This window comes from Carassius auratus, chromosome 2, assembly GCF_003368295.1.
Source record: "Carassius auratus strain Wakin chromosome 2, ASM336829v1, whole genome shotgun sequence".
Lineage (NCBI taxonomy): Eukaryota > Metazoa > Chordata > Actinopteri > Cypriniformes > Cyprinidae > Carassius > Carassius auratus.
Window position 1 is genome coordinate 18400375 of NC_039244.1, and position 23851 is coordinate 18424225.

Sequence of the window (23851 nt, forward strand, 5' to 3'; positions counted from 1 at the left end):
GTGGTTGAAGCAGGCAAGTTTAGCTCACCTGTGAGGTGGCCTCAAATGTGACAGTTTATCAGGCAAGAGCTGGTGGGAGGCAGTTTAGCTCACCTGTGGTAGAATGAGTTTTTGGACAGGTTCAAGTAGGAGAGATCGGCACAGCAGCCCCGCAGCAGAGCTCCAAATAACTGAGAGGAAATGGAAAGAGGACGTCAAAAAGAGAGTGGAAAAAATAGAGAGCGAGTGAAGCAAAACAATGACGAACATTAGTATAATTCTGCAATTTAGGACCATTAAATGTGACAGAAATATCAATATAAAATCAGAGACAAATTGTTGTCCCGCGTCCCGGGTGCAATTACATAAATCATGGGCAGTAAAAAGCAGTTAGGCAAAAACAAATTCAGAAGGATGAGACACACTGTCAACTCACAGAGTCTACGGTACAGTCAGTGCCTGACAGGTCCAGATGCACCAGGCAGTTCGGCTGTGCCAGGAACAGGTACAGATTCTACAATGAAGAAGAGTTTTGAGGCTCTTAATAGTCATGTGTATGTGCGTATTGTGTTCGGTCCATGTACTTTTGCATCCATTCATTTTTTCCTGTTTTCTAACTCAGAAATTAAATACAGAAAATGCATTTATTATTAAAATCATTAAAGTTATATACAGCTTGTTTTTTAATGTATATAAATGTAAAATTTAAGTTCTAGCTTTTTAAGTGTCTCTCTCTCTCTCTCTCTCTCTCTCTCTCTCGCTCTCTCTCTCTCTCTCTCTCTCTCTATATATATATATATATATATATATATATATATATATATATGTGTGTGTGCTAAAATAGTCCTCTAGCGCTACCGATGTGGCTACCGGTAACCCATTGCTTTATGAAAAACCTCTGGCATCAATGTATGATATAGTCATTACAAATTTAATTATTTGCATTTAATCGGCTGTTTGTATCCAGGCATGGTTCTGTGGGGTGCTGGAGGGGCTAAGCACCCTCAAATGAAAGCAAGATGACCCCCAGTTGAGGCTGCAAAAAAATAGGATACTGGTGAAACACTCCAGTGCGGTTTTGTGTTTGTACTTTTTGTAGCACTGATCTGTGTAGCCAATCATAGACATAACTGATGATTTCTTGAACGCAGTGGCCAATCAGAGGTGTCTTAATTCAGAATCCACTCACCACTCAAAGCGCTGCAGTTTTATTCAGTGCTGAATGATACAAGCTTGCAAATACCTCTCATTATAACAACCGATGTGTTGACATGTGTTGACATGATGTAAATAAGACAATAATTGTGCAGTGTTAAAACTGAATACATGAGATTGCATGCTTTTTTGGTTGTAGTCCATTTAGAATCTGAATACGTTTTGTTTTTCAGGGGACGGGGCAAAAATATGTCAAAATAGATGTGTATTAAGGCTTGGTAATTTAAGAAGCACCCTCAGTGATTTGATTCTGGAATGGTGCCTGCATGTATCTTTATCTGTATTTTTATATATTTGCTCTAAAACAGACCATTTCTGAACAACATATATGTATATTAAAGTATGTAGTGCTCCAATGCGATGTATGTGTTTTTAGTGACCCTGCATGTTCCTCTTGGATCCCGTGGCCCACAAAATTATGACGAAATTAAACTCCAATACCCAGATTGGACATCAAAGGCTACTTGTTGAAAGCAATGAATTACCTATCACTTTTAGTATAATTACCACATTTCTCTTGGACAGTGCATTTCTATTCCCCCTTCATGAATTTGGGACAGGATTCTGCAGTCTGTTTTTAAAAATCATACTTTAAAAGCCATTTAGTGTGTTTATAACATTCATAATTCATTTAGAGCATTAACAAGATGACCCGCTGAAATCATGTTGGAAGCGATGACTGATGAATGTATTCGTAGTCCAGTGCCTGTATATAATTATTGATTGATATAATATAATTAGTGTTGACCAAGTTCAGAGGCTGTCATATGTGGATCAAATTACTGTATTGTGTATTTTCATCAGTTCCAATATGAAAAAAAAACTTACATATTGATTCAATGGATTTATTGCATTTTGAGGGAAAAAAGTATCACGGATTTACTGCATTTTGAAAAAAAAAAAAATACAAGTTTTTTTAGAATATATAGAAAATATATATTTTATCAATTCATATATAATTATATATAAATATCTATATTTAATGCTGCTGTTCAACTGTTTTTCACATATATTTCACATATATTACACCTCATTGAGGTGTAATAATCAAGGAACTTTGCTGCCGTACCATATACCAAATAGGAATAGTAGAACTTTTAGCTGTCCGGCGTAATAATCAAGGAACTTTGCTGCCGTACCATGGGTGCAGCAGGTGCAGTGATATTGCGCAGCGCCTGAAATTAGTCCCTAGCTAGTTTGTTTAGTAGCAGCACTAGCAGAGTTGCTGGGGACTATTTCCAGGCGCTGCGTAATATCACTGCACCTGCTGCACCCATGGTACGGCAGCAAAGTTCCTTGATTATTACGCCGGACAGCTAAAAGTGCTACTACCAGACCCAGTGATTGGCTGAATGGATTCAAAAACGGTAAAACTCAACTGTTTAACTCTAGAGGAGTTGGAAATTGTGCCTATTTTCAAAAATAGTGGAGTGTTCCTTTAACTACAGTATTAGCTTAATTAAAGAATACTAGAAGCAAAAGTGAGATAAACGCAAGTTCTAACCGTTGCATCCTCTCCAGACAGAATCCCTGGGTTCTTACTCAGGTCCAGATGAAGAAGAGAGTTGGAGTAGTCATCACTGGAGCACAGGGCCTGAGAAAGAGACGTGACACCTGGGAAGAAAGATAAAGAAAGGCTGAATCACACAGGGAATTTAAAGTCCACTAGAGAAAAATGCTTCTATTTAGCATATTTTAAATAATACACTTTTTTCATTACAAATTAAATCTCCTGCATAGTAACTTGAGAGAAATTAAAAAAAAAAAAGAAAAATAAATCATGTTCTCTAGAAAAATTTGAGAATGGAAAAATAAGCATGTTGAGCTTTAATGAAAGCAAAAATAAGTACAAAGAAGTACAAACCAATGAAAAAAATGTACATATCTGGGCAGTGACTTTGTTATATTTTCAATGTGGTCTCATACTTTTGGAGTCCACTGTTTACAACCTCTAAACACACAATGCACTGTAAGCAGAGTGGAATTTCATTTTGTTTCTATTAAATACAGGAAGAAAATGCAAGTGAATGCATTTTGTAGCATGAGACAAAAAGATAACTCAACTTACTCTGTTAGGTGGCAGCTTGCCAGTGAACTCAACCAGTATGCTTTCTCACCAGGGAGTAACAAAAACATCCCATTGCACTCTCTAAAAGGAGGAATTTATTCATCAAGAAAACACTGTAACCTTTCATGATCCAGTCGACTTCGGTTTTGCTTTTATGGTAGCTGTAGTTCATTTTTTTGATGTGTAAATTCAGTTTTTACAGCTGATAGGATGCTGATTTTTCTTCAAAGTTTGCTATAAATCCCAACCGGATGTGGCAGCCAAAATGAAACATCTCAATTTGAAATGAGTTGTATTCTCTGATGGCACAAGTTCATCTAAGTACTGTATTCAAAGTTAAAACTTCTGCAATGAAGTTGTCACAAATCATTTTAAAAGTAAAGATTAATAATGGGAGTAAAAATGGGAGCTATTTTGAGTGGATGTTGATTCATGGCTCGTGTAAGAAGGCTATCCTTCTATCTACTCGGTTTACAACTGTATTGATTGAAAGAGAAAACCAGAGATTTCGCTAAGCCTGGAACCAGCCAAGGATGCTGGTAATTGAGTCTGGGCTTTCCCAGAGAAGACTGGCTCTTTGGTCATGACTCTGAAGCTCTAGTGTCAGATGCAACTAATCTATCGATAATCTCACTGATTTAAGAGAGAACAGGAAGCTGATTCTAGATCAGTGGAGTGAGAATGGTTATTTTACAGCCTGAAATACTACACAGAGATCGTGTAACAGTGTAAGCTAGATAGATCTGCTATTGTAAAAAAAGTGTATATTTAATTTTATTTTAAGTTTAAGTATTTTATGTTATTCTAAGCACACAAAAAACTATCTTTGAGATATAGAGTGCTCAAAAAATATAATAATATTAATAAATATAAAAATACAGAGCTATATATCTGTGTATACATATATTTGCATTGTTTAATTGTGCCTACAAATATTTATTATTATTATTTATTAATTATAAAAATCCAGTATTTGACATTTTTATATTTATAGAAAGTTAGTGTAGTTTTGGCATCTACCTGCAAGGGCTAATTGTAAATATGATCTCACATGAACTTCTATTTAACACTTGTTCAGACGTCTAGTGAATGGTAACTGTGGGATAGTTCTTATAGACTTGACCAGCAGAGGGCACTAAACCTCCAGGGACACATAGCTTCTGCACACACCCTTTGAAGAGAGCGAGGTCTTGGAGAGGTTAAGCAGGCGCAAGCCTTTACTGAGCCGACACACCTGCTGGATAAGGTTAGACACCCCTGTAAGGAAATACACATTCATGAACACATTAGATCAGTCATAGACTAAATTAAATAGAATGCACCTTCAGGCAAACACTGACATTGTTGTAGTCACTTTCACAAATGCACGCTTGTGATGTGACAAGCAATGATGTGTCAGACACGATGGCAGTCGGAAACTCTGACACTGATGCATATAGAGGGCATACCAGTTTTGAGGAAGCTGCTTTACCATCACAAGCTACTGATAAAAAAGGAGATAATAATACTAAAGCTAGGCTATTTAAAAGGAGAAGTATACATTTATAAATAAAATACATGACCAACACACTCACAGACAAGCAAGCACACACACACACATTAATTGATTGTTAAACCATTTATAATGTTGATTTAATAAATGCTGTTCTTGAGAACTATGGGATATAATACAGCCGAATACCCGGTGAAGTTCACTTCAAATGGCACTACTGGTCCTGTTTTCATGCTATTTATAGATGTAAAAATAAATGGTAGCATTACTAATACTTGCCCACCTAAACACTATAAATTACATACAAAATGACATTGAAAAAAATGCACGCACACACACACACACAAATCTAAAAGAACCCACTTTCAAATCAGCAACAGATGCAACAAAATAAGTCAGCAAAGCAGAGAAAAGTGAGGGGAAAAAAACACCCACTCAGAGACAGAAATAGAAGATGCACATGCTTATACAGAAAGTGTAAAAACAGACAAAGGCAGGGAAATAGACAGAGAGGAGGCGAAGAGAGAGCTATAGTAGAAAAAGAGAGACTTTGATGCATGTACCTTGGTTGTCCAGTGTATTGTGGGCCAAGTTAATGGAGTGTATGACTGATGCTGGGTTTTCTGACAGGGCAGTGGCCATTTTCTGTGGGAAATCTCTAAATGACAGAAAGAAAGTGAGTAGAAACGGAAGAGCAATACAAGGCACTGCACCTTGGACAGAGATGAAATATGGAGGCAAAGAGGTAGCAGGGGAATAAGACTGGGAACGGCATAAAGGGAAAAATGACAGTGACAGAACAAGAAACGAACTTTTCGATGAAAAGAAAGCGAGTAAAGTGGTAAGAGTGATGAATAACAGAAAGGGAGCACTAAAGAGATTTATTACTCACGCTTTAAGGCCCACGTTTTCTAGCGTGAGCTCCTCCAGACTGCTGGATTTACTGACAGTGTGCACAATCTGTTCTACGACCTCTGAACTCTGCGTGTGAGAAAGAAAGGGTGAGAAAAAAAGAGGAAAGCACTAGAATTCAACGTCGACCATAATGACTGTAATCTCATGCATATTGACACGGATTTCAGGCAGGAAGATCTATTTTTATATACACTACCGGTCAAAGGTATGGAATGGGCTGATTTGATTAAAAATACAGTAAAAACAGTACTATTGTGAAATATTAATACAATTTATAATAACTGTTTACTATTTAATATATTTAAAAATGTAATTTATTCCTGTGATAGCAGCCGAGACTTCAGTTTTCAGTGTCACATGATCCTTCAGAAATCATTCTAATAAGCTAATTGTTATCACTTATTATAAATGCTCAATTATTAAGAATGGTTCTTAATATTATCAATGTTGAAAAACATGTTTTTTGCTGTTCGATATTTTTGTGTAAAATGTCATACATTTTGTTCAGGGTTCTTTAATGAATAGAGTTGAAAAGAAAGGCATTTATTTGAAATAAATTATACATTTTGATCAATTTAATGCATCCCTGCTGAATAAAAACATGAATTTATTATTTTTAAAATCTCCCTTTAAAATCACCCCAAGCTACAAAATGCTGTAAAAACATTGATAATAATAAGAAATGAATTCTTGAGAAAGAATATGATGGCATTACTATCAAATTCGTTTCCAAAGCAGCATGTAGATATAACCCTGTTAATACCACAGTACTTTTTTGTAAGTGAAACAAACAAAAACACAGTGGAGGTCGAGAAGGTCATAAAATTATATTTACAATGCGAAAGTCTTTGCAATAAAGTTTGGTGAACCATGAGTTATACGCCATGGCCGCCACGATCACTGCAAGGTCCCTGTGACAAAAAGAGAAACAGAAGGAAAAAATCTAAACAAATTGTTTCAGTGAAGTGCTGCAACAACCAGAAGCGTTCTCACTTTTCTCATGCAAGCCCTCATAAGATTGCAAGCTCTCCTCAAGACTAAAATAGAGATGTTATTATTCAAGAAAAATGATAGATTCGGCAATAAATGCTCCCTGAGAGAAAAGCCAGGAGAGGAAGAGACGAGGACAGTGTGGATCGATGGGAAAACTGATGCCAGGTCCGTGAATTAATGCGCAATGTGTCTATGATACAGCTTTTAAAGTTGGCCCTGAGCCTAAAACCTTTTTACCTATTGCCAGAGTGGATCTTACTGCACTCAGATGGAGAACGGAGAGAAAGAAGGTGAGGGAAAGAAATGAAAAGGGGTTTCTCCTGTTGAGTAAGGCTGATGGCTGTGTTCTCATTTGCAGTTTCGTCATTCCTCTGTTTGGACGCTGTAGTGAGACTGTAGGCGGTGTGTACTCAGCTGTTCTCTCTTTCTAAATGAGAGTCTCTCTACCTCATCCACTCGTCTCTTTCCCTCTAGATGCTCTAATGGAACAAATGCTTAAAAATCAATGACATAACATCCTCAAGTCAGACGCAGCATCTAGATAGTAGTCTAAGTGTGCCCACTGGTGAAACAGTAAGAAACCAAAGAACAGCATCTGAAATGCTTTGCACTATCAAGGCTTACTTGCTGATTAAATTCTTCTTTTGCAAATACCTGATCTTGAAACTTTACCCTTCTTGCATAGAGATATGCCAGTGACCACACTTAGTTACTTGAACATCATTTTCTGATGAAAGACTGTATTCTCCCTGAAGGAAAATCCAGCTCAAGATGGCATATGGAATATGGTTGCTAGTATCTAGTCTGAGCTAGTCATTAGCTAATCCAAGATGGTCATTAGCTGGTGCAAGCTGGTAGAGTATCTTGGAACAGCAACAAACCAGCTCAGTACCAGATGGTCATGGCAGTTTAATGTGATCATGCTGGTTTTCGGTACATTTTAGATGGGGATCCAACTTATAACCTACTTGCACCAGCTAATGACCTGCTACAGTATATATAATATAATATAATATAATATAATATAATATAATATAATATAATATAATATAATATAATATAATATAATATAATATAATATTTTAGTAAACAGCATTTTAATCACATCATTGATCCTCACCAGAAAAAGTGTGTTTGAGTAAAGTGTTAAATGAAGCGTATCATTTCTCAGAGTCAGAGTATAATTTTAAGTGCATTTCCTTTTTTATGTGTTAAAGGTGGCAGGGTTGTGTATGCTTGAGTATGCAGAGTTGACGTCTGTTTCCACAGGTCATATATATACTGTTCCTGTTTCAACCGGAAGAGAGTTATGAACCAGCCATCAGACTTCAAACACAGACCAACATCAGCAGAAGGTACAGAATCTGTTCTGAAATCAGATAAGCAACCAGACACCCATTGGACGGATGTAGAAAGACACAGCATGACCCTAACCGGGCAGGAAGTCAGCAGGGATGCCACAGGAAAGAGGCTAAATATATTATTACTGTGCCAGTTCAGCACACATTCAAAGCAGTGGCTGACATCAGATTGCCTGTGTCAGTTATAGCATTCAAATCTCTGTCAATATGAAGCTATTAACAAAGCAAAGAGTTATCATTAGATTAATGCGTCCAAAATGAAGAAGCTTTTAAACCACCAATCTGTGGGATGTAGTGATAGCACTGGAAATGAAGGCTAGCAATTAAAGGTTGCAGATACAGAACATGTCCAGATGAGATGTAAATCTGTGGATACCCGCTTTCCAGGTGACTGAAGTCCAGCAGGTTAAAGTCCCTGTTGTCCTGCGAATGATAGATGGTATCCACATCCTGAAAGAACAGAATACATGTTGGAAGAATGAGATAGAGAGACTCAAAAAGAGGAAGAAAACACATTCAGAGTGGTATAAAAGCAGTGACATATATAGAATTCGGCCTCTTCTCTTGCTAAGGATAATTTTGTGGTCAGTATGAAGCTCTTACCCACTGCACTTCCTCTTTACAAGAGATGCCATTGTAATCGCACAGAGCTGCATATGTCTCAGAAAAGCCCCCTTAAATGGGAGAAAGAGAAAGGGAGATTATGTGCCTAATCATAAAAATAATTACCTGTCCTACCTACTGTACACTCATACACAAAGGTTTTTCAATTAGTTAATAGCACTTAAAGCCAAGAACTCTCTTCTTATCAAGATCTATTTTTGCTGCACACTACGGTGTTCTCGAGTTAGCTATACAATTTTTTTAATATCACCTAAGTTCTTCATTGATTTTTGGTTTCTTTAAAACACTATACACAAATACATTTATTTCTAAAAATTCAAAAATATAAAATTACTTGTGGATTTTAAAGGAATAGTTCTTCTAAAAATGATTCAATCTGACCTCAAAATGACCTCATTTCTTCTGGGGAATCTGGGGAAATTTACAACACTCACTCTGCGGTGAATGGGTGCCATCAGAATGAGAGTCCAAACAGCTGTTAAAACATCACAAACATTCAGAGGTAATCGACCCACTCCAGTCCATCAATTAACGTCTTACGAACTGAAAATCTGCATGTTTATAACAAACAAAACGTTGTTTTTAGAAAAGAATTTCAACCTCTGGCCAAAATACCAGTGCATAATCTATACCTCGTCCAATGAAAAAAATTAAACTCCTGTTGTCTTCCCATATCCACCAACATAGTTGTTTAGAAGTGTTTTGGACTGTTTATGTGGGTTTGTTTATTACAGTTAACTGATGAACTGGAGCAGTGTCAATTATGTGGGGTTTTTTCTAAGCTATTTATACTCTCATTCTGGCGGCACCCATTCAATGCAGAGGATCCATTGGTGAGAAATTGATGTAATGCTAAATTTCTCCAAATCTGCTCCAACAAAGAAACAAACTCATATACATCTTGGATGGCCTGAGGGTGAGTAAATTGTTAGCAAATTATAATTTTTGGGTGAACTATTCCTTTAAAACTCTTGTTTCAATAACAATTTACAAAAGTAGTTCTCAACACTAATTCTGGGGCCCCACTGCTCTGAAATTTTTTTTGGATGTCTTCCTTATTTAACACACCTGATTGAGATCCTCAGGTTGTTCGGAGAGAGCTAGATGTTTTTGATTGGATTATTTTTTGACTGGATAACACACATGGACCACAGTCAATATAACACCTGTTTTACTAATATCTGCCAGGAAGCAGGGATATTTAAGTGCTGTCTTCCAAAAACAAAAAGATATTTAAAGTGTTCTCCTGTGACATCAAGACTGTGTAACAAGACTGTTTTGTTACTACTCATCTTTAAGCATATAAAACAAATCAAACTGTGCATTAGCACACTGCATCTCTCCCTGTGACCATATGAAGGGCACCGACTAATTTGCATAATCTTTCTTATACTCACTATCACTGGTTGCTTTTATCATTTTTACTTGATCTTTTGCATTATTCTTTTTGTTGTTTTCTTAATTTATGTATTTGGCACAGTGTATTTATTCTGTCCTTCGCTGTCTACAGCTGCAGCTGCTGTGGCAAAACAAATATTGTTATATAATTTGTCATAGCAAAGCTCACCAAAACCAAGTTCATGGCATAAATGAAGTGCATGCATTGAAAATGTTCTATAAGATGACGGCAGAGGTGTGAGGGGAAGAAAAGAGATTAAATTAATTAATATCTGGTGTATAATAAAAAATATTTATGAGACTGTGTGGGTGGGTGCATGAACTATATGTACTTCTATTTCTCTCACCACATGCCCTTTGCGTCTCCACCGAACTCTCAGAGCTGGGAGAAAATTTCTGATTTCCGTCAGTAACATCTCCATCTGCGTGAAAGATGGAGGGGCTGAAAAAGAAGAGGGAGGGGGTAGAGGGGGATTCACAATGCATCAGAATCTCAGTTATTCTGACCCAGCATGCGAACACCTGGCCAAAGAGCTGAAACAGGAAAGAGAGCGAGAGAGTTGAACACTGAGACAGAAAAAGAGTGCTATTATGCACTGCACTAATCTCCTCCTGTCTGAATATGAGCAAATCTCTCAATTAACTGCTCAGCAGTATATCTCCCACCCCTGCTGCTCTAGCAGATACCGACTCCTATAGGCAGCATTATGGATTCTCCAAAAAACTACATTAGCACTACCAGATACAATGCAAAGGCGACAGAAATCAGATTTGCATCTCTGTTCAGATGGAATAAGCACATATAGACTGCAACAGCGCTAGTCTCTGCCTTAGACATAATAAATGCTGACTGTCCAAGGCATATTGCACATCTCGATCTGGTGGGCTTTAATCAGATTGGCTGTTTTTTTATACAATTTACAATAATAAGGTGAACAATAACATTTTTAATGGAGAAAATGAAATATAACTATTTCAGTTTTAATAAAAAAAATATTCAGCATTAGTTTGAGCTAGATATCCATTAAGATAAACTATATATGTCACTTTGCAATGTATAAATAATATAGCAAATATTGGCAGCATTTTTTTACAGGAACAGTTAACCTAGTTGTTCCAAACCTATATGAATTCCTTTCAGCTTTTGTACACACAAAAAAAGATATATTTAAGAATGTTGGCAACCAAACAGTTGACGGTAGCCATGGACTCCCATAATATGGAAAAGTCAATGGCTACCATCAACTGTTACCCATATCATTAAAAATATCTTGTTGTGTGCAACAGAAGAAAGAAACTTACACAGGTTTGGAACAAGTTGAGGATGAGTAATCATTTTTGGGTGAACTATTCATTTCCTCAATATAATAAGTAATATAATATAAGTACTTATTTGGAATTTAAATGTCTCTACTCAAAAACTGCTAAACAATTACTTTAGTAATTCAATCAACAGCAGCCTATTTTTGTGATATAATCTATTTTACACAAACCTGCCCCTAAATGCATTTGTGATTGGTTGCTTTGTGTGTCAGTGAGTTTATTCCTGTCTGAGTGGGCAGTTTTTCAAACGAATAAGTCGCAATGTGGACCGTTATGCCGTTCAATCAAAGAGCCTGTGAGGTTCTTGGGATACTTACGTGTAGATGGAGTTGTTGAAGATCCGAGAGAGAGCGAAGTTGATGTGGCTGATCAGCTGATCCAGGTGGTCGTTAGACTGCAGCCTCAGGGAATATGTGGACTTGTCTGTTTCTATGACAACCTGTAAGAAGAAGAACACGCTTTAGTGAAAGCAAAGTGAAAGAAAAATCTGGCCACTAAAGCCAAAACACTGGAGCCCTGTAAACGCTTTTCTTACTTGATTATCCGGGTGGGTGTTCATTGCCCGAATCTCCAGGAAGTTGAACGTTTGTTCCACCTGAGGTGAAAATGAGCATCTTGCTACATAAGTCATGCTAAACCAGATTACTGCAGTGCTTTGAGACGAAGCAGACACGTGGCGGGTAATTGCTTACTGTACCTTGGTTGGTATCTTGGGGGCCATGATGTACAGCCGCCATGTTGCCAAAACCTAAGAGGCAAAAGAGAGGATGAAAGCTCAATAAATAAAGTGCAAGATTAAGTAGAAACTTCAAGACAATGTTCGAAGAAAGTATGGTTTAGGTTTCTCTGGAGAGCAGCCTGTTCAGCTGAACCTGAAAGACTGTTTCTGAGGAACTTTAACATTACAGCATTTTGTCTTCTGAACTCTTTACTCATAAAGATAAATATAATACTACAACACAACTGGGCTCTTGTTTGTTGAAATATGAATTACACAGCACTAATGTATTTTTTGCTTACAGTATAAAGCCTACTGTATCATATTTGAATTTCAAAATTCAAAGGTCTCTTAAGATATAACATGATAAACAAAAACAAAAAACCCTTCATCTTCTACATGCCTACTGTTGTCTGATTGATAGTTTATCATATTTTAACAAGTAAAAGGTCCCCTTAGGTCATGGTAGATTGTAGAATTTTTTTCTGTTTCTATAAAGTAAAAGTAAGACTAACTTTTATATTATAAGTAATATTTTAAGATGAACACTTACTGGACTAAAACAACTTGGATTTACTAAATTATGAATACACACTTTTTTAGAAAAATCATGTTAAAATGTCAGTATGCAGTTTTACATTGTTACGCATGTGTTCTATCATGTATTGATTTTTTTCTTCAGTGCTTTGCTTGACCTAGTTTCCCAGTGTGTGCATGTGTGATTATCATATTCAGTTCACCTGTTGTCTATTAATTAGCCTTTTAGTCATCATTTGGTTTAGCATTTATAGTGCCATGTTTCCTGAGTTCAGTGTTCTGTCTGAATGTCATGTTTTGGATGTGTTGCAAACCTGTTTCAATGAATTTCTTGTGTACGTTGGGTTAAAGACTGTTTTGTTTGTTATTCCGTCGTTGTGAGCTCGGATTAGCCACATTCTGTGACATACAGTACATCAGATACATTAGGTTTTTGCGGAACATTTATTTGTACATCTTTGTCATCATTGTATTGCATTACGTTTTGTCCCAACAATAAAAACTAAAGAGCTTCGACAATAAACGAATCATTTAAATATCACCTAACTTTAATATAATCTAAATTTAAATATCATATTATTGGGAGATATAGAGTGATAATTGCTATATAAGAATTTTAAGTAGTCTGCTATAATGTTATAAAGATCTCATTGATCTACATTACAAGAACTTTATCTCACTTTTGGGCTACATTAATATCTGCAACTGCACTAAATTGCATACTTTTGCTCGGTTTGGGCCTAAAATTGAGGTGTCTTTTCCTCCTTGAGCTGTAAAAGCCTGATCCTCAAAAAAAAATGTTTTTAATCTAAAGGTTCAACAAACCTTTTCCTGACTATCATTTCAAATAACAGGCTTTACAGCAGTGGTCTCAAACTCAATTCCTGGAGGGCCACAGCTCCAACCGTAATCGAATAGACCTGATACAGCTCATCAAGTCCTTCAGGATTATTAGAAACTTCCAAGCAGTTGGAGCTGGTTGGAGCTAAACTCTGCAGAGCTGTGGCCCTCCAGGAATTGAGTTTGAGACCACTGCACTACAGAGTTTCACTAAACATTTTAATAATGATTCGGTGCTATTACAAAATCACGGAGAAACCGTGCACACTGGCCGCTTCTGTGGGTGCTGTTGTTTATGGATTTCACATGTGTGCTGAAGTGAGGCGAACCGCGTTACGGACAGATGAGTAGGCACAGAGAGGAAGAAATAAGGATTTGTGTGACGTCTGAGGATTACAGAAACATAAAAAGAAGGATTGTCCTATATTTTGAGAGCAAGTGTATAAGTGTGTAATAGGCATGGTCAGGTTTGGAGAAACCTCGTGATCTCATTCATCATTTCAATTCTTCATTTAATGTACTTCATTTAGGCCTTTGTCACACCCCTCACACCAATCTCACCCTTCCTCATGATCTAAAACCAGTGGATTTTAACCAAGGGGGGAAGAGGCCCACTAGGGGCCACAGGATGACTTAAATATATTTAAATCAATATGTTATTATAAAGAAATAATTTATATTAATGTTATATTATACAGGGGTCATTTGAATGCTTTTGAGCCTTTGAGTCCAAACTAGGCTATTGATCTAAATATCAACCAATTTCCATCTTACTGTCCTTTTTCCTCTCCAACATTCTTCTATTCATCTCGAGATGTTTCTTTGTCTGATCTACCATGTATATCCTCTAATTCTCTCTTCAGTTCAACTCAAAAGATTCCTGTTTCCTCTGATTCAGTGCAGCCCCCACAACCTAGGCCCCCTGTTTTCTCCATCCTCCTTTACTCATCTATTCTTTTTCTGCCCTGTCGCTTTCGATTCTTCAAGGCCTCCCTCCAATGTATTACTAATGGCACCCCACCAAGAAGAAGAAACAGAGAGATCCCAGATTCCTCTTTAATAAAGACTTGGTATAGGCTTTGATGGCAGGTATTCGTATAGGGTTTGATGGCGGCTGGGGTTGAATGTTGAAGTTTGGGCATTTTGTTTAAAGGAAGTCCTCAATGCTTTGTCAGATTTAACAGAGACAAAACCATTGATCATGAGATACGTAACATTTTAGAGAGTGCACCTCAAAACTCAATAACGGGTCAAAAAAAAAACGTGGTTATATAAACACACTCCTCAAGAACAAGAGATGCAGATAGAAGAAGGAAAAGTCAGTTTGAGAACCAGAAAGCGGCATCTGCTCATCAAAGGGAAGACACAAAAGATCGGCACGTAAACAGCCACATTAATTATTGAAGCCCACTGGGGTGTTTAGACTTGAATGAGTTTACATGGATGGATGGAAGTGGGGGGACCCCCAATTAAGGAGTGGATCCAAATAAATCAAAGACTACCTCACACATTGTATGGGTAGGGACAGAGGCTGATCACATGGAAATTAATGCAGGAGTTAAGCTGCGATGCACATTACTCACCCTGCTGTCGAGCGCAGACAGAATATGGGCATCCAGCATATAATGATATCAACATTAGTATTCATTATTAGATCCGAGCACTGTTGAGCAAGCATCTTTGTGAGGGAAACTGCAGAAGACGGGGCCAAATGAGGTTTGGTTTCTCTGCAACAACGTCCTCCAAACAGGGGGTCAGAGTTCAGGCGGTTTGACTGAGATGGACACCCACCGCATCCACTTGTTAAAGTTAAAAAGAAAAAAAAAAACTTTTATCCAGCAATCGCTGACGTGGAAGGAAGATGGGACGACTTCAGTCCATGGCTTTCATAGACGATTCAAGCCTGGGGAGATCAGACTGGTACAACACTTGCACTAAAAATCATCCACCACATCTCAGTACCGACTTCAAAGAATGAAAGATATGAGGATGTGTGTGTGTGTGAGGGAGGGAGGAGAGGTTTATGTGTGCAGAAGGGATAGGGTTTAGATTAATCATGCGATGTCAGGGATCTGGCTTGACACTTCAAACACGACCCATAGTTCAAAGTGTGTTTGGGGCATGTCAGCGCTGTGCCCAGGAGACTCTAAAAGAGCGGCAGATTGCTCCAAACATGCCCCTGTATACTCTTCTCAGACACATCACACTGACTCGCTTCCACGCAGGTATCATTGCCTAAGACAGACCCATTTCGGCTGTCAGCCTTTGTAGGTGAGAGGAAGAGCGAGGATCTACTCCCGGGGCAGGTCCATGTCTTAACTGTTCTGAACTGAAGAGGGGAGAGGAATAAAGAGTGAGAAAGAAGGATTGAAGGAAGGATGGATCAGGGCTGAAATGCTGTGTGCTCCAGATTCACTGATGATTAAAAGTCTTGGAATCAAAGCAGCTCTGTAACTAAAGCTCAGAGTGAGAGAACAAGAGAGGAAATAAAAGAGAGATAGAAAGACGAAGACAGAGAGGAGGGGCTAAAAGCTTAAGACTGGAGGAGATATGTTACTTATGTAGTTATCTGCATTGCAGTCCTGTTCTTGATGAGCTTTTTTGTCTTATTGTTTGGTTGAAGGGGTAGTTCAGCCATTCATTTATCATTTACTCACCCTGGTGTTGTTCCATGGCCATATACCATACATTCTTTTTCAGAAAAACTGAAAAAAGTCATGTTTGCGCCTGTCCTTATAATGGCTGTGAATAGTGACCAATATCAAGCTTAAAAAACAAAACATAAGCATCAATGAATGGTCTCATGCAACACATGCCATTTATTATAACAGTCAGAGTAAACTGCTGTGCTAATTGAGTTTCATGGATGCACAGTCGTGCACAGAAGACCAACAGCCAAGTTCAGGATTTCTGTTAAATAATACATTATATCTATATTGTTTTTCTCCCAAACCTATTGTACACTTTTTTTAAAGCTTGGTGCTGCTCACTATCCACTCCCATTATATGAGCAAGAGTTGGACTTCATATGAGTGTAATTTGTCTTACTGCACTAAGAATACTAAATATAAAAAAGTTCAAAACAAGTGAAAATGTGCAGCATCTTATGCATAAGTCAATTTATCATTTCTGTTCGTATTTTTCCTAAATCAGTGTTTTTCCAGGAAAATATCTATAAACATCCTGAAAGCAAGATAGATTTGAGAAGCAAAGTTATGTAAGATAATAAAACTTACAACTTACAATTACACGATTATTCATAATAACAAATATTAGTAATTATTATTAATACTTTTAACAATTTCATTTTATCACCATTTGTTTTTTTGGCAGCTGCATTGCTTGCCATTGGATTTTCTTCTTCCCATGTTTCTTATACAAGCAGGTTCTAATATTTATTAAACTGATGCTGGTAAAGATTCATCCACATTACTTTAAGCCACTAAAAAAACATATCTTACCATGGGGTGGTGGAACAGATTCCAGCAGCTGGATTTATTTATTTATTATTTTGTTATTATTTATTTATTATATTATACATAATTTATGTACTGAAGTACAAAAATAAGCATGGATTAAAGACAAAATTGACGCAAAAGTTTTGCTTTCTACAGTATAAAAATCTACAGTATTTCAAGGCAACATTCAGAATTTAAAGTGCTTTCTTTGTATGGCATAATGGTGCACACTTTTGAATGGAATCCACTAAATATATTACACAATTGGGCATTTCAAGTATATTTAAAAAAAAATCATTTGAGGTATTTTAAATAAAATACTCTCAGCTTTAGGTCATTCTCTGCAGATAAACAAACCAAAAGGTATACTTTTAACAACATATTTACTCTTTATATATCTTTTACACTTCCTCGTTGGATGTGGGTCCATTTGTCTCTTGTATCACATCCGTCCAGACTGCAGTGCAATCCCCCATTAACTGGCTCTCAACATCTCCACAAGCTATCGTTGCACCGCAAACTTCTCTTTAAGCACCTCGTATCACATTACTCGTCTTTACCCCGCCACTACTAATCATAATGCAGCAGCTGTGCAACTCTAAGATGCTTCTTAGACCAGAGCAAGCTCATTACCCTGAGCGATACACCCATAATCCTTGTTAGTTTTTATATTTAAAAATCTAATGTGAACTGGTCACCATATTAAAGGATTATTCTGGATTAAGTACAAGTTAAACTACTATACTAACATCAGCTGTTAAGAGTATATTTACAGTTGTGCAGTTCTAATGGAGGTCTGTGTGACCACAAACAACAGCTGCCCCAGACTTCCACTGTATAGTATGTGCACATCTGTAAATATGATGTTAATTAAGTTTAACTGGTATTTAATACAGAGTGCTGCTTTAATAAAGATCATAAGTCACATATAATATTTGACTATTTGACATGTAATAAAGTCACAAAGGGAACATTCTTCTAAAATGTTTTATAGTGACTTTTTCCTTTTAAATGTTATGACTTTTTACTAATAAAAGGTGCAATTATTCTTAAAGCATTACAACTTTATTCTCAAAATCACAGATTTCTAGTATCATTTTAACATGGCACTAAAATGTTCTCGTAATATTTAGGTGCTGCTGTGACTGTTCATTATTTCACAGTTTATAGTTTTTCACCATTTTAATGGCCAAATCATTTTTGCAATTACTTCTGCAGAGTGACAAATGCCTTTTGTCAAGTAATTATTCCAATAAAAATTATACAATTTGTATTAAAAATGTTGTTATAAGTAGTTTTAGATGATTTGCAAGTCACACTGCAGGACAATACCAGCACTGTCAACTGCTCAGTGACACAGAATCTTGTGAGAAATATCCAAATACAGTAAAATCGCTGCATCGGAACTTAAGCATGCCACGAAGCTAGTCATTGCAGAACTGTTCTGCATGAGCACGGTCCAGCAGACAGGGTGGTGGTGCGGACAGCCTCTATCTAAGGAGGTTTTCACGTCACTCACTGAGGCGATCACAGCCTTTAACTGGCCTATTATTCTACAGGAGAGGAAAAACTGAAGCGACAGACCAAGGTAAATAATTGAAGGGGAAAAAAGACGACATTTGCTTCAAAACAAGCAATCTCCTCTGCCACCCGCCCCCTCGCTAACTCTCTCCATTGCCCCCTCTCGTGAGCCCCTGCCTTGTGTGTTCCCGTTCACCAAGCCCAGCTTTTATCCCATCCCCTCTTCCAACATCATACCATCGCTCTTTGCTGTGGGTCCACAAAATATATATACTGTATCTGTGTGTGTGCACGTAAGACTGTGCGATCTTTCTCTGAACGTGTACAAGATAATGTGTGTTTGAGTAATATTTTTAGTGCCGTGCCCCAAGGCTTGAGCTGATGTCTTGCTGAGTACTCTACACAGCTGTATTGGGGCCAGAGATGTGTGTGTGTGTGTGTGTGTGTGTATGTGTGTGTGTGTGTGTGTGGATGAGGGCGTGTTTGTAAGCTGGTACAGTTGGCATACCACCACACACACACACACACACAAAATCCCTTGGGGTAAAGGAGCAGCGAGTGACAGACCACAAGTAAATATCTCTACACAGTGTGTGTGTGTGTGTGTGTGTGTGTGTCTCAGTGAGTTTTTGTGTACCCCCAAGCTCTAGTCATAATGTCGGACCTACATTTAAATTTGCTCTGCTCTTTGGGTACAATTTCTAACCATCCACAATCATAAGCATATTAGACTACTGAAAATGCACACTTGACATCAGTCTGACAGAAAAGAGAAGCGAGTCTGAGTATAAAGTGTGAAGCATATAATGTGAAGAACAGAACAATGACAGTGAAAGAAAAAAGAGCTGTCTTAGACACAACAGAGAGGGGGAAGGGTGAAGAAGATGCTAATATAAATGGATAGACTCAGAAAGAGAAAGAGGAACAAAGGCAGACTGGCAGGTTAAAGCGATAGTTCACCCAAAAATGAAAATTCAGTTATCATTTACCTGTACATTGGTCTAAATTCACTTTTAATGAATGGAAAAGAGAAGCAGGAACATTCTGCTAAACTTTTCCTTGGGTGTTCCACAGAAGAAGACAGGTTCAAAACGACATGTAAGTGAATAGTGACTGAACTTTCATTTTAGGGGTGAACTATCACTTTAAATACAATGATTTAACAATATATATATATATATATATATATATATATATATATATATTTCCATGAAAATAATTTCTTCAGGACTTAAAATGGTTTGAATATAACTCTTACCTCACTTTTACCTCATTTAGTACACATAGTCAATAAATATGCAAATTAGTCCCCGCCTCCACTCAATCCCACCAGCTCTTACCTGCTCCACTTTCATTTGCTAAACTGAAGCAGCAATCACTAAACAACGGCAAGTGGCAATATTAGACTAATTGAGCCATATATTTTTGAATCAGAAACCAATTCTGAAGAAGATTCAGGTCTATAAGTCTGTGTATCAGAACAATAATGCATTTATATATCACTCTCTACAACACTGGGCACGTAACAGTAATTAATATAATTAGATGGCATATTTGTGTAGGTAGGACACAGGGTTGGTTTCAAACCACATTTTGACACCGTCTTTGGTACACTGAAGTTTTAAGTAGACAATGCTCAGCAGTGGTCTTAACAACTTTGCACATGGTATATCTTAATAAAACCCCCAGATAGAACATTTACAAAATGTAAAAAAATATATATTATCACCACAGTGGTGTATTTCAGTCTTTCTACTTTGAAGTTTCATATTTAATTCAATGTGTTAATTTACGGAATTTTGTAATCATTTGTAAACTGCATTAGAAATTTCTGAGTCAAAATTGTTTCTATACCAAAAGTAGAAATGATCCCTCAGGGTTTGTGTCAACATCAGTCCACTGACACTTTACAGGAAATGAGTTTGATTCCTCACCTCGGTCCACTCATTCACACTGTGTGTGTGTGTTTGAAACCGATCTGGATGATTAATTTAGCTTTTGTGGTTCCAAACCCTGGCATTTCAAGTCTCCAGCTGCTTTCAAGGGTCTTAAAGTGACAATCACACACACACACACACACTGGCATTCGTATGCCACCTCTACTCTCACCATCCATCATCTCGCACACACTCCTTCCAGTGTCGGTCGGTCCCTCTGACCCACCGAGACTCAGCAGCCACAGAAATGCTCACAGCTCAGCAGGGGTCTGGTCTCCAACGATTTCTGTTTGTGTGTGTGCACCATTGCGCGTACATTGCTTTTATCATTGATTCCACTGCCCATTCTCCAAATGGACTTGGCAAAAACAACCCAACCAGCAGGCAGTAAACACTGCACACCCCATTACAGAGGAGGAAAGGTTAAAGTCTTAGGCTCATTGTTTTTGTTACTGCTGCATAATAGAAGCACAAAATAAAGGCATAGAGTGGATGCACATGTTTACCCAATGCTGATGGGTTTTTAAAGGACTACTTCACTCAAAAAAATTTTTTTAATTCGGACAATTTCAAAACTCACCCTCATGTTGTTTCAAACCTGTATGACTTTCTTTCTTTTGTGGAACGCTGTTTCAGAACAGGGACTGAAGTTTATAGACTTTAGTAAGCACCAGGTTGCTTATATTCATAGTTAAGAGCTGAATGATCTGAATGAGTCATTCACGGATCAAACTGATTCAGTTCTTGAGTTCAACACACTGATTCAAAGATCCAGTCACAGCTAACTAGAAGGTATTACACAGTCAAACAATCAAATATATTACTTTTTGCCAATGGGACCACTTCTCTTCCATTGAAGAATGAAAGTTTTGGAAAATTTGGAACAACTTGATGGAAAATGATGACTCAATTTTAATTTACGTCAACTGTTCCTTTGAGGACATACAGTATGAAGTGTATTGAAGTTAAATGTAGAACCATACCAGAATCCGATCTTCTGATTTGCCACTCTTGTTCTCTACTTTGATAGCTCTCACCAACTTGATTGATGTCTTGTCGATTACTCGTCTGATGCTCTCTGCAAAACAGAAAGCTGATGCATTAATAGCAGTAGAAACTCTATCTATTTTAAGACATATTTTCACTGCACGTAGAAAATAACTGCCTTACACCCATATGCTTTATTTTTACACCTTTTTCACTTGTGTAGGTGGTCTTTCTGCATGCATACTGTACATAGCAACACACAAATATAAAGCACCTCAAAATGTCCTTCAAAGCAAATGCAGAAAATAAATAAGAAAACTCATTTTCATTATCTTGTTTCTCATGTATATGACACTTGTGATCTAATTCCTGGAATATCCATTTTACACTTTTACCAAGAGAAAAGACTCAGAGAAGGAAGAGAAAGGCAAGTGAGCAGAGGAAGGAAGAACAGAGGAAAGAGGGAGAGAAGGATCAGAGCGAGACAAACAGTTAATGCAGTCGCAGTCAACATTAATCTGTGTAAGACCCAGTCACGAGATCCAATGCTTTCTGACTGACACTAAGAACAGCAAACGGCCAAACTAGAGCACATGTTTCCATTACAGCGAGTCACGGGGGGAAAATAAATGGGTAAATAGGATAGGGATATGTAAATGTGCACAAAGAAGAGTGAAAGAGAAGATGAAAAAAAAACAAATGTAATAAGTGATGAGTGAGATTTAGATGAGATGAAAGAAGTGGAGACTGAGAGAAAGAGATGGAGAGATGGAGAGAGAGAGAGAGAGATAGAGAGAGAGAGACTACACATTTGTGACTTTGCTCCCCTTTTTATTAGGGGAATCTAAAGCCTGCTATTTTCTAGCAGCAGAGAACGTCTTCAATAACTGTCCTTCATATTGTGGTAGGCGATCAGTCATGCCCACTATTCTCCTATTTCTAAACCTTTGCTAACTATTATTGTCACATCTAATCTTATTTTTCATCTTTCAATAATGTTACCAATTGAATGTTTTATTTTGTTAAATGTGATCATTGCTAATTTCTCGTTTTACACTGGACTTTTTATTGTAGCTGATTACATCGTTCTGAAATGCAACATTCTGCACGGTCAAATATTTATCATGTAATGACTTAATTGTATATTTGTCCTACACTATGCCAGTTTCATGTTTCTCACATCACTTTATAGCCTCTTTCTTCTCACATAATCCAATAATTTCAGCTCAGATCAATTATCTAAAACCATTGATATATTTATTTAGCAGGTAGCCATGAAATAAGCTTTGCATTGGGGTCCACATCACTTTTTTGGGGGGTTTATTTCACAATGACGACCAATTCATTATCCCATTTTATTGTCTTGTTTATTAATCCTAATTGTTTACTCTATTTTAATTTTACCTTTTTAACACATCAAGATTTTAGGTTAAAAATTAATTTGCATGAATTCAGGCATACTGGTATTGACATTATTGTTGTCTAACGTGGCCTAACTGTTTTTACCCTTAAGTATGTATAAGAAAGTGTATATTTCAGGTGTTGTGACAGGTCACCATTTTTGTTGATCTTCTAGCTTTTCCAAAAGGAAAAATAATATTAAAATGCCAACCTATATGATCTGTTAGAAATGATTACTGCAAAAGTACTGATAATTATACAGATGGTACAATGAAAGGCAACATGATGACTGACAATTCATTAAAATTCACTTTGGCCAGTGGCCAGTAACAGAATGAACAGTTTCACCCGCACACACAAAATAATGTAATACACATTAAATAAATAACTTATTATAGTATATAATAATTTAAAATTAGATTTTTTTTAATCAATTCAAACAATTTCAAGCAAATAATTATGGGAATGCAACTTTCCCCCAGTTGATTATATTTATAAAAATTATAAACTTTAAAATATTTATGCAGAGCCATCATAAGGGAAAGAAAACGGGTACACAGCCCCAGGCCCAAAGCAATGGGAGCCTATTACATTCCCCTTGTATAGACAACTGGTCCCAAAAATGTGGTCCTGTAGGCTACCCTGCAAATTAAAGTGACAACCCTTATATTATCATAACAGTATATGTATTGCCACTTTACAAAAAAATAAATATTATGGTAATTGATATGGTAATGTTAAGTTAACCTAGGCAACAAGTTATCCATTTTAGCATTGCGTTTCCCCCCAGTGCACTAAATGGAAATTGAAATTGAGAGCGCAAGCGCCTGGGAGCAGGACAGTAAATACTGGGTTAGTAATAGGGATTAATTACCAAAGATAATAATGTGTGAAGGTAATTAACAGTGAGAACGCTCCAAATGTCAAACTGCCAGTGTGTGTTCAGTGTGTCAGTGTATGTGTCAGTAGGTGTGAGTGCTCATCACCGTGCACAAAGATGACGGCCTCTATGAGTGTGTGTGTTCAGTTAGCCATAGAGATACATGATGAATGTGACTGAAGTGTATCAGTCTCTCCGTTAACT

The 23851-nt window shown here is 37.2% G+C and overlaps 1 protein-coding gene across 3 annotated transcripts in view; it reads right to left on the minus strand.

Annotated features, from left to right (window-relative positions):
- Positions 1–23851, minus strand: part of LOC113118816 (capping protein, Arp2/3 and myosin-I linker protein 3-like) — a 43470-nt gene that overhangs the window by 19002 nt on the left and 617 nt on the right. For 2 of the 3 annotated variants that reach the window (XM_026288242.1, XM_026288226.1), the window contains exons 2-15: positions 21363–21457; positions 12066–12116; positions 11904–11963; positions 11686–11807; positions 10393–10487; positions 8627–8697; positions 8400–8473; positions 6505–6580; positions 5647–5735; positions 5318–5412; positions 4433–4519; positions 2699–2808; positions 416–493; positions 94–170 (exon numbers count right to left, since the gene is read on the minus strand). In XM_026288242.1, coding sequence (XP_026144027.1) covers positions 94–170; positions 416–493; positions 2699–2808; positions 4433–4519; positions 5318–5412; positions 5647–5735; positions 6505–6580; positions 8400–8473; positions 8627–8697; positions 10393–10487; positions 11686–11807; positions 11904–11963; positions 12066–12116; positions 21363–21457 — 1180 coding nt within the window. The remainder of the gene's footprint in view (positions 1–93; positions 171–415; positions 494–2698; positions 2809–4432; positions 4520–5317; positions 5413–5646; positions 5736–6504; positions 6581–8399; positions 8474–8626; positions 8698–10392; positions 10488–11685; positions 11808–11903; positions 11964–12065; positions 12117–21362; positions 21458–23851) is intronic. The other variant, XM_026288233.1, reaches the window with a different exon arrangement.